General features: G+C 45.9%; 1 protein-coding gene across 2 annotated transcripts in view; it reads right to left on the reverse strand.

Moving 5' to 3' along the window:
* The window catches only part of EVC2 (EvC ciliary complex subunit 2), a 138,617-nt gene that overhangs the window by 103,235 nt on the left and 23,162 nt on the right, over positions 1-12,220 (reverse strand). For both annotated transcript variants that reach the window (XM_060011807.1, XM_060011806.1), the window contains exon 7: positions 9,232-9,285. In XM_060011807.1, the coding sequence (XP_059867790.1) occupies positions 9,232-9,285 (54 nt within the window). The remainder of the gene's footprint in view (positions 1-9,231; positions 9,286-12,220) is intronic.

Below are 12,220 nucleotides of genomic sequence, written 5' to 3' on the forward strand. Positions count from 1 at the left end.
TTATAAAAACAGTTTAGGTGGGTGAGCCACCCATAGTTCAGTAAATGGTGAGAATCATCCTGAAATCCAAGTTCCCAGATGCCAGCCAAGGGCTAACCTTGTAAGTAGGGCTTTCTAAGGATAGCAGTCTCAGGCCAGCTATGTCAACTTTTCTGCACACTGGTTACCATGTTATACCCCAACTCTGTCTTGGCATCTGCTTCCAGAGAAGCCAACCTGTGACAAGTTTAATTCAAAATGGTTGCAGGCCCCAATGTTCATTGCAGCACTATTTATAATAGTCAAGACATGGAAGCAACCTAAATATCCATCAACAGATGAGTGGATGAAGAAGACGTGGTACATATATACAATGGAATATTACTCAGCCATAAAAAAGAATGAAATAATACCATTTGCAGCAACATGGATGGACCTAGAGATGATCATACTAAGTGAATTAAACCAGACAGAAAGACAAATATCCTAAGATATCACTTATATGTGGAATCTAAAAATATGATATAAATGAACTTATATACAAAATAGAAATAAACCCACAGACATAGGAAACAAACTCATGGTTACCAAAGGGGACAGGTTGGGAGGAGGGATAAATTAAGAATTTGGGATTAACATATATACACTACTATATGTAAAATAACCAACAAGATCCTACTGTATAGCACAGGAACTATACTCAATATTTTTTAATAACTTACAAAGGAAAAGAATATGAATAAGAATATATATATGTATAACTGAATCACTTTTCTGTACACCTGAAACTTATGCAACATTGTAAATCAACTATACTTCAGTAAAAAAGTGGCTGCAGATTACGGGAACATTTGATGCATTATGTAGGAGCTGGAAGACAACTAACGCATTCCTCATTACTGTGGCCACAATGCACACTGTAGTTAAGGTTAAATTTTTCTGACAGACCAACAAAGCCAACCTGACCTTCCAAACAGTCAAAGCCAAGCTAGGTTGGGAACAGGAGCTTCGGTCCAGACAATTACTGGAACCTGAATCAAAGTGTGTTGCCACATATGACTCACCTATGATGAATCAGCCTCTGTCCATAGAGGCTGTTATCAGAGGTGGTCAGGAAACCAATTCTGTTTTCAGACTCAAACATCCTGATTCTAAATCTTACATTTTCATTAGCACCTAATTGAAACGCAAGTTCTCCATTTGCACTGGAAATAGCCTTCTAAGCTCTGATTTGTGAACCTATCAGATAAGAAGAAAATCAATAAACTGGGTAACTATGAAAAGCAGTGCAAACAGGTTACATTAAAATACTGATGGAAAGGAGACAAAACATCTGTGTCTAAAGAGAACAAAAGGCTATAGATCAGCGATTTGTCTTCAAAGTTCGCTACTGACAGAAGGCAAACACTTCTAATGTTACAGCCTTAGGGAGAAGAATGGAGAGGTAAGGGAATGAATGACATCTGATCACCTACAATATGCCACTCCCTGGGCTAGATGCCTGTAGGGGGTTGAACTGTGTCCTCCAAAAAGCTATGCTGAAATCTTAACCCTCAGTACCTATGCGTGTGACCTCATTTGGAAATGAGGTCTTTGCACACATAGTCAAGTTAAGATGAGGTCATACTGGATTAGGGTGGGTCCTAAATCCGGTGACTGTATCCTTATAAGGAGAGGGAGATTTGGAGACAGACACACACAGAGAAAAGACTACGTGACCATGGAGGCAGAGATTGGAGTGATGTAGCTACAACCAAGGAAGCATTTCCAGGAGCCACTTGAAGCCGGGAAGAAGCAAGGAAGGATCCTTCCCTAGAGTCTTCAAAGGGAGCATGACCCTGCCGACACCTTGATTTCAGTCTTCGAACCTCCAGAACGGTGAGAGAATAAATTTCTGTTGTTCTAAGCTTTGTGATAATTTGTTATGTCAGCCCTAGGAAACTGAAAAAGTGTGGTATTGCTTTATCTCACTCAATCTTCAGCAATCCTGCAGGGGATGTATTATTCCCATTCCACTGATAGATAAATGGAGATGCAAAGAGATCAGGTAGTTAATCAAAGTCCATAGTTAAAGAGGGACAGACTAGCTCTGCTTAATTCCAAAGTCTGTGTTCTCCCCGGTACATTACACTACTTGCCGTCCAGGGGGCTGTGTGGTTTTCTAAACACATTTTTAGTCTCAACCTCCCACACCGTGGTAGAAGTTACTTGTCTGATGGATGAGAACCAGAAACAGATATTGGGACAGAATTACAGGCAGGCAGCGTCCACGTACTAAAAAAATCAGGAACAAAACTAACTCATTCTCTCAAAGTCTCCCTCCCTTCCTGCTTTAGGAAGTAGAACAGCCAAGACAAGCCACCTCACTCCTCCTCTTCCCACCTCCACCTTCTCTGAATCTCCACGTTGAGATCTTGCAATTCCTACTTTCCAATACCAGGTGATAAGCAAACCTAGGTAAAGACTGCCTACTTGGGGCAAGCCCACTCACAAGTCCCACTTTCTTCTTTTCAACCTTCTTCATTTACCTCTGTTACTAACTTAAGCTAGGTCCTGATCCCCTGACCTGTCCACAACACCTCTAGTCTTCAACTTCCCTCCTCCATATAAATGGCCAAAGAAGACTGAATCTCAAGATTTAGCTTTATGGGAAGGAAAATCCCCATAATCGCTCATATCACCATCATCGTCATCATCATCATCATCACCATCAACATCACCATCACCACCACCATCATCATCACCATCAACAACACCATCACCACCATCACCATCATCATCCTTACCATAATATCACCATCAATACCATCATTATCACCATCATCACCACCATCATTATAGCTAATACCTATTGAGCAGATACTGAGTGCCAAGGATAGTTCCAAGTGCTTTACCTGTTTTATCCATTCACTCCCCGTGGCAATAGTATAAAGTGGGCACTATTTTAATCCATATTTTACAGATTACAATGCCAAAGTATAAATAAGTTAAATAAATGGCCCAAGGTCACAGAGCTAACAAGTAACAGACCCAGGATTCACACCCCATGGTCTAGGCAGTAGTCTTCAGACCGCAGCTGCCTCTCCAGGGCTCAGGCTCCAGCCTGGCCTTTTACCAGGAGCCCTGCATTGAGTCCTCAGGGGCTTGTGCCGCTGTGAACACTTTGACTCCCTCTCTGAGTATACAGCTCACCCTTTTGCGGTAAGTGACTAGCAGGGCAGAATTTTAGAATTCCTGAGTCTCTGGCTAAAAGCCATCCCTTCAAAACTACACTTAACTATCAATATCTTTATTGAACTTTCATCAGAGGCCAAGTAATTCCTTTGAAATCTTTAGAACAATGCTTTAAATACAGAATTCACACTTCATGGCTGCAAAAACCAAGCTTTGCTATAATTCCATTTCCCTGAAAATTTCTATTAAGTGGCTACATCACAATTACTGCCAGGTTTGACTCAATGTCTAGATGTGGTGGTAACCTTTCTTGACAAAGAAAGACAAGGAGGAAAGAGACCCAGGCCCTGCTCCGAGGAGCTCAGCATCCTATAGAGGAATGGCCAGGCACACAGGCTGGGGCGACACGTGTGACTAGGGCAAGGAGAGAAGAGGGGCAGTCCCTAACCCAGCTCAAAGGACAAAGAAGACCTTCCAGGAGGTGACCCGTGGGGAGAGGACAATGAACCACGCCAGGATGAGGGTGAGCCAGGCAGAGGGAACAACATGGGCAGGACTTGCAGATGGCAAGACACACAGCCCAGGTCCCAGAGGGCCTTCAAGAGAAGGTTAGGGATTTGCGACATCAACCTTCAGGCTTAGGGGGCTCCCTGCAGGGTTTTAAGCCAGGAAGTAACATGGTCATATCAGTATTTTAGAAAGAGAAAGCCTGGAGGAGGGTGAACCTGGATGACACAGCCAATGGAGAAATGATGAGAACCACAAACAATGCTATGGGAAGCAGCAGAACATACTCGTAAAGACCATGGACTTGGGCCCTCATTGGGGGGGGGCTCAACTCTCAGCTCCTCCCCTACCACACTGTGGGACCCTGAGCCTTTCCCTCCCTGAGCTGCAGTTTCCCCATCTGTAAAATGAGGGCAAAAATCTTGCAGAAAAATTCCACTGATAATCATTGTAAGTACAGAATTTCAAAGAGCCTATCTACCTTAAACTTCATTATCTAAGAATAAAGAAAAAGAGGTGGCTCAGTGATCCCAGCTGTCTCACCCCCAGAGCCCGCACTAACTTTCCTTCTTGTCTCTGGAAAAGGATCCGTTATTATCACCACTTTAATCACATATTAGCTGGTAGCAGATTCCTTTGATGCGTTCCACCACTGCATTTATGAAGAGCAATGCCAGACAAAAAAAGATTTTCAAAAGAAATGCTTTAAATGCTTAAAAACAAGTTACAAGAGCATGAGGAAAGATTGTTTATACAATTTGACTTCAATTATGTAATAAATATATTTATAGACTTGCAGAAGGCAAGAAACTACCATGCTAGCAATGGTTATCTCTGGTGGTGGGGATATGATGAAATGTTATCTTATTCTTCTAACTTTCTCCTTGTGTCTGTCTGTCTGTCTGTCTGTGTGTGTGTCTGTGTGTGTGTGTGTGTGTGTGTCTGTGTGTGTGGAAGGGTTTTTGTTTAAAGTGTCCATAATAGACATATATTAAATCCCACCCCCTCCCCAAACCAGGAAAAGTTTGAAGGGGAGAGCATATAGAATGATTTCTCTGAAAGACATTTTAGGAGTAATTTAGTTGAAATCCTTCAACTGCTCGAAGAAGCAGAGGAGTCAGTGACTTGCTGACCCTTGTCCCACAGCCCTTGAGGGGCAGCTCTGAGGGCAGAGACTCTGATAACTCTGGAAAAAGCAAGAGCTTGAAGGTAACCATAAACAGAGACGATCACACTCACTAACAGAGGTCTGTAAGCTACAATCCAATGAATAAGGCTTGGACTACAGAAGAAACTGCACAGCACGATTCCATTCCTCAATGTTGTATCAAGCTTCAGGACCTTGGCCAGTTCCCAAAGCCTCTCAGGACCTGAGTTTTTTTCACTCTTAAATGAGGAAGTAAAACTAGATAATCTTTAAAGTCTCCCCCTGGGCAAAAATTCTATTCTGATGTCAACAAAAATGTATTAAGTGCCAACCAGGGGAATAGTCTCAATGTCACAGAGTGACAAGGTTTATCAGATGTCCCAATGCCACTAGATCCCAGCAAGGGGGGCTACCAGCCTGCTTGGGGGATGTGAAGGAATCACAGAGGTGGAGAAAGTTGGTCAGGGTTCTGCAGGATGTTTATGAGCTGCCAGAGGACAGGAAGGAAAGGATCAGCATGTGTAAAACCGGAGCGATGTGGAAAACACAGGAACCCCAAGGCACAGGGAGCTAGCAGAGGTCACCTTTCCTGATGGAGCCTGAATCCTAACTTAAGGGAATTGGGCTTTATCCAGCAGGCAATGGGGAGCCCCTCCAGAATAGAAAGTGAGCAGGCTTGTGTTTCAGGATGATGGGCTGGAGGGGAGCAGGACTGAACAGGCAGAAGGCTGGTAAGTCATCCAAAGAAGTGATCCAGAGAAGGCAGACGTGATGATATGCGACTGCATGCTTCCAGCCCTCTGAGTTAAACCCAAAGCCAAATGGTTTTGCCAGTGGAGTTACACGTTCCCTCCACTGTGCTCAAGGGCACACGCTGTAAATCTCTGTGTTTGAGAAATTCTCATATCGTACATAGCTATCTACTGAGGCATTCTTTACCTTATTAATGAATAGGAGCTCTTTATAATATATTATAAAGACATTAATCCTTTTTAATGTATGCTGCAAATATTTTCCCAAGTTTACCCCTGACCTTTTTTAATACTGTTTTCAAATGTAAAGTTTTCAACTATTTTGTGTACTCAGACCCATGGTTTTGCCCCATGGTTTTTTTCATAGCATATTAACCGATATTTACTCTTTAAAAATTGTTTTATCCATTTAGATTTAAATCTGTTGAGGGAATTCATCTTCATTTTTCTTCCAAAAGATCCTGTCAGTTGCCCCCCAAATTACAAGAAGCTGGCGTGAAGTCCAGCTCAATCAGAACACCTCCACTCAACTACTATCCGTAGGATAAACAAGGTCCTACTGTATAGCACTGGAAACTATACTCAGTATCCTGTGATAAACTACAATGGAAAAGAATACGAAAAAGTATATGTATAACTGAGTTACTCCGCTGTACAGCAGAAATTAACACAACATTGTAAATCAACTATACTTCAATACAATTTTTTAAAAAAGAACACCTGCACTCAATGTCCGGCACAGGGTGGAGTGATTCTTTTCCTCTCTATTCATCCAGGAGGCAGAAAGGGTAAGAAGATTTCTTGGGGTCTTAGTTGACATCTATCAGTTTCACCCTCAGGAAATTCATAAGAAATTAAGGAGGTGATGGCGTCTCTTCCAAGTGTTGCAGTTCCCAAGTTACACAATGGGTTACTCAATGTCTTTGCTTTGTAGTTTTTAGCTGCTTGATAAAAATGTCAGAGGAGCTTATACCTCACTGCTGAGTTCCTCCTATTCATCACTGTCACACTTTCCTAGTATAACGACGTTATCTCTGCAGGTGCCCAAGTCAACCATGCTAGAACACACGCTGCAGCTGGCAAGGGCTGAGCCTCCTCCTTACGTATACCTAAAAGGTGCCAGGCACTGTGCTCGAGCCCAGTAAACCTTGGTTCACGTCCAACCGACAGTCAAACAGGCTTAACCTTGACGTCAGATCTTCAGATACATATTTTAGAAACCTCTCCTCCACCCTTAATTAACTCCTTCAAGATCCAAGTGAATTCTTACCTCCTCCAAGAGGCCTGCCATCCACCCAGCCCGCCCAGCCCATCCTTTCTCCCTTGTCAGTACCCCCAGCACCTATGATCTGTACGTTGGGTCACAACCTCACAAGTTCAGTCATAGCTGATGTACGTGGTTTGTTTGTCTTTTTGCCCTTGTTTAATGTCTCAGTGTGGGGGAGGGATGGTGGGTGATGGTCGATCGGAATCTCCAGGCTGCCTCAGACTCCTCTGCGCCCTAGAATCTTGCGTGGGCCTGACTCACACACTTACAGCACCGGCGCGGCCCTCGTGGGAATTTAAGCTTGAGACCCTGATACATAACATTCTTTTCGCAATTAACACAGAACACTTGCACAGCAGCGTTATTTCCATGTGTAATGATACTGATGATGTTTATTGAGCGCTTACAGGATGCAAGGCACTGTGCCGAGCGCTTTGCCTGCATCAATCCGTTTACTTTGACGACCACCCTATGAAGCGGGTACTATTATTATTCTCATTTTACAACCAGGATACTGAGGTCCAGGGAGGTAAGTAATGTGCCCAAGGTCACATACAATCTGTGGAAAAACAGGGATGCAAGTCCAGGCCTCTGGTGCAAGGGCCCGTTGTTCCCACAACACTCTAGGGCCATCACCTGCATATGTCTCATCTCCCCACTCGATAATGACCTCCTTGAACATGATCCACAGGCAGAGGTCACCTGGCCCAGGGGCCAGCGGGGCTGAAATCCAACCCATTGCTCCACTGCCAAGCCTTGCACCCATGGGACTGCAGCCCAGGGGGGCCACCTATGCCTGTTTCTCCTGAAGGCAATGAGCTGGAGACAGCCCTGAAGACCTGGGTGTGGCTCATCTCCATCTATGTGAGGCGGTCTGGGCCACGGAGAAAGGGCTCATAAATACTGATTAAATGAATGTCCTCTGACCTTTATTGCAATCACGCAGCATTGACAACAACCAGCTCAGTCACGGGATATTTACCCGTTGAGTGCCACCCACAATGTAAGGCACCGTGCGGGATGCAGGAAGGAATCAGACATGGTGCCGCCCGGAGAACTGTCTGCACCTGTGTGCCTGACTCGGGTTTTGTGCCGGCCTCATCTGTGCAGCCATTCGGCTCACTAGGAGGCAGTGTGGCCCGCTGCCCAGCAGCAGGGCTCTGGAGCCAAAGGGCCTGGGTTCATATCTTATTCTAACACTACCTGTGCGGAATGGCGTTCACACAGCAGGTCTGAGACTTCCATCCTCTGGGAGGCCTGCTTAAGGTGCTGGGCCTTGGCTGGTGTCTGGGAACTCAGGTTTCAGAGGGTTCCCACCATCTCCTGATAAGAGGGGCTCACAGGGCCTAAACTGTTGGGCAAAGGATGTGGTGTACACTGAATACATGCTGTCCTCCTGGGAGGTGCCAGGCAGAGGGTGCCCCATGCCCAGCTCCCAGTACAAACCCTGGCACTGGGTCTCTAATGAGTTTCCCTGGTAGACAGCACTTCACATGTGCTGTCACAACCTGATGTCAGAGGAATTAAGCATGTCCTATGGGTCTCCACTGGGAGAGGACCCTGGAAGCCTGCACCTGGTGTCCTCCAGACCTCGCCCTGAGTCCCTGTTCCCTTTGCTGATTCTGCTTTGCATCCTTTCTCTGTCATAAATCAGCCTGAGTAAGACTATGTTCACGGTCCTGTGAGCCCTCCTAGGGAATCACTGCACCTGGGAGTGGTCTTGGGAACACTGATACCCTAAGACCATCACTTGTGACGTTGGGCAAATGACTTGACCTAAGTGTGCCTCAGTTTCTCCATCTATGAAATGGAGGTGATTTAAAATACAATCTCTTCCCTCAGATTATGGTGAAGATGTCACAATTCAGCAAATGAAGACCGCTTAGGATGCCTGGCACCTAGTAGGTGCTTAAGAAATGTGGAGCGTGGTTATATAGTGAATAAACACTTGATGAACATGTGAATGAGTGAATGCATGAGCTGTGGGTGATTGAATGATGAACAAAAATGGAGAAATGTTAATGGTGAACAGCAGAAGCAGGCCTGCAGGGCCCTGGGCAGCTCTGGGAAGACAAAACATGACCACCCACTAGCCGTGGGGTGAACACTGCAGGGCGGGTACCAGCCGGCTGATGGGTGGGTGAGGTCCCAGCCTGTCCAGGCAGTGACCGACCCGTCTTGCCCAGATGAAAGGGTCATCCAGGAAACTAGCCAGACAGCCTCAGGCCACACTGGGGGACCCCAGACTGCACAGAGCCCCCAGCCTTGGCTCGTGTCTGGGAGGCTAAGGCCAGCGGTAGGCTCCTACCCTTGGCTCTGAGGACAGCAAGAGACCACACACCAAAGACATAAAAAGACACACTGGGGGCATAAAGCGGGTGTCCAGGTCAAAGATTTTCTCCTACCGTGATCTTTTCTTCTGTTGTTATGGTGAAAAGGGCTTTTAGCTGGGCTCTGTTCTAGAAAAAGGAAAAAGAAAGCACTTCAGTAAATAGGTTTTGACATCTGAGACACGGGGTAACATTTCGTGTTTCTGACCCACCGACCCACCGTGCCTGGGCCCCTGACTTTGCGGGTGGAGGCTTGTGGAGGTCTTAAAATCCCTTTGGGGGAAAGGTCTATGAAACCGTGATGCCTCCTTCTCTCCTAGAGGCGTGTATGAAATCCAAACACCAGTTTCCCTAATTGCCAGGGAAACCCAGGCAGTGTGCCCTGGTGGTGAAACACTTGGGGTTACGGTCAGGTCGGGCTGGGGTGAGGGATGACCCTGTGACCTGGAGCAGCCGCTTTTGCCCTCTGGGATCTAGTCTGTACCCTTCAGGAAGGGGGAGAGAATCGCAGGCTCTGATGGCATTGCTCCAATTGTCAGCTCTCTTTCCAATGCCCCCAACACCCCTAAACCCCAACTCCCTATGTGTCTCCTCCCAATACCTTCTAATACTCCTCTGCTTAGAAAACACAGGAAATGGAAAAATGAAGGGTGGGCGTTATGACTGCTATCTGTCCAGCCATGTAGTATCTGAGGAGACTCAACATGAGATCATACTTCTCCCTGAGGGTAGAGTCAGAATATCTTGCAACTGAAAGGCCGTGCAGGGTAGTCTGGAGAGAACCAGACTACCCCAGTTCATGCCTGGCTCTATCACTCTCCAGCACTCTGGTTTTGGACAAGTTATTGACCTCTCTGTGCCTCAGTTTCCTCATCTGTACAATGGGAATTATATTCAACTCGGAGGGTTGCTGTGAGGATTAATTAGAAGAGTGCCTGGCACATAGGGAGGAGTGCTGTGAAAATATTACTGCTATTGGGTGTAGCAGGTGGTGATGGGTGGTTGTATCAATGTAGGTAACCTGGCCTAGAGACTTGGAGCCCGAAGTCCAGTGAGCTAGGCAACCCCTGTGTAATCCTATCACGGCCACTTGGAGGCATTTTCCCTTGACCTGAGTGATGGTGCTGAGGTAGGAAACCTCCTGATCCATGCCCTACAGTTGTTACAGCAGCCACACTGGGAGCACTGAGGCATCCCAAATGCATCATGGGCCAGCAGGACAAGCTGATGGAGGCTTCCAAGGGAAGTCGAAATGCCACAAGCTTTCCTTTTCAGGAGGGAAATGGAAATTTTAAGAAACAAACAAACAAACAAGTCTTTAAAGAAGAGACACCTATGAAGCAATAACTTGGCCCTTTCTGTTCCTGAGTTGTCTGTGCTTCGGAATATTCATGGTGCCCTGTGAGCTTCAGGGTCTCCTGAACTAGTGGGTTCAAAGGCCAGTTTCCTCTCTCTTCACTCCCTCTGGGTCCCTCTTCCCTGTGTTTCCTGACACTCAAAGTCTCAGCTGAAAGGGGCTGAAAGTGTACTTCATCTCTTTGCAAAACATGAATCCTCAGCGAAAGTGTACTTCATCTCTTTGCAAAACATGAATCCTCAGCCCCGCGCCTACATAAACTTCAAGGCTTGAGAAACATGTTTTAGATCACAGCCTGAAGTCAGGAAACATGGACCACGTGAGATCCAGTGATGGTTTTATAAGGTGGGCAGCATGTTTATACAATAAATGGTAAGGAACTAGAGATGAATGTTCTAGATTTTCCCCTTTGACCTCCCTTCATCTAGGTCCTGTCTCATCTACCCTTGTATGAATTTGAGGTGCATGTGTGTATGTGTGCATATCCACATGCATGTGTGTATCCATGTGCATGCATGTATGTGGGCACATCCACATGCACGTATATGCATGTGTCCACATGCATGTGTGCGTGCATACGTGTGTACATCCATGTGCACATGTGTGTCCATGTGCACGTGTGCATATCCACATGCACGCGTGTGCATGTGTGCATATCCACGTGCATGTTTGTGTATCCATGTGCATTATGTGTGCACATCTGTGTGTGTGTGTTTGAGAAAGTAGTTTCCAGATCTAAACATAATGCATTTCTGACAGTACCTACCTCATGCTGTGAGGATTAGTAAGTGGTAACTATTTTTATTACCCTCTCCACTGCTCTCATACCATGTGAAAATGTCAGAACTAGAAGAGATTGCGGGGAGTCTTCCTACCCCTCTCATTTCTCAGGTAGGAAAACTGAAACTCAGAGACACCGAACTGTTCTGAAAACACAGCGAGGACAGCGTTCCCACCTCTGAAATACCAGACACCAGCTCCACACTAACTTGAAGGATTTCAAGTTGGGCACCTGCATTTTTAAATAACTCCTTTATTCTCCCATTTGTAGTGTCAGCCTCTTTATGGCTGACAAGCAGAGTAGACCAATGTTCTCTTGGGGAGTTGTCGTGAGTTTCACTCAAACTTTGATCATGTTCAGCCCCAAGTACACTGGACCTTCTTGCCATCCCGCAGGAAGGCCTAGGAGTCACCCAAAGAAACTGTGAAGTCCAAATGGGTGAACCGATTGGAGAACGAGGCATAGGAGCCGCTCACCATTATCAACACTCATCCACTCAGCAAATGCCAGCCTTCCACGGGCCTTTTCTAAGGCAGGGCCAGGAAGGGTGATGCTGACAGTCTAACGCAGGCAGGAACCTACAACACATGGAATCTCCAGGTGGGCAGGGGGGCTCTCCGCTCTGTCTACAGAACTGCCCAGAGAGCACATGAAGGCTTGGAAGGGGACAGAAAGAAACTGCAGGCCACGTGCAAATATAAAATTACTTCTTTTATCCCCACAAGAGACTGGAGACTATAGAACAATCTCCCTTTTACTGATGAGAAGCTAGAGGCTCAGAGAAGTTAAAAAAGAAAACAACCACATCTGCCCAAGAACCATTAGTTCACTGATCTATTCATTCGTTCACTCAACAAATATTTACTGAGCAACTAGTGTGGGTGGGGCTCTATTTTTGGCACTGAGAACACACCTGGGAATAGGGC

This window comes from Delphinus delphis, chromosome 5, assembly GCF_949987515.2.
Source record: "Delphinus delphis chromosome 5, mDelDel1.2, whole genome shotgun sequence".
NCBI classification, from domain to species: domain Eukaryota; kingdom Metazoa; phylum Chordata; class Mammalia; order Artiodactyla; family Delphinidae; genus Delphinus; species Delphinus delphis.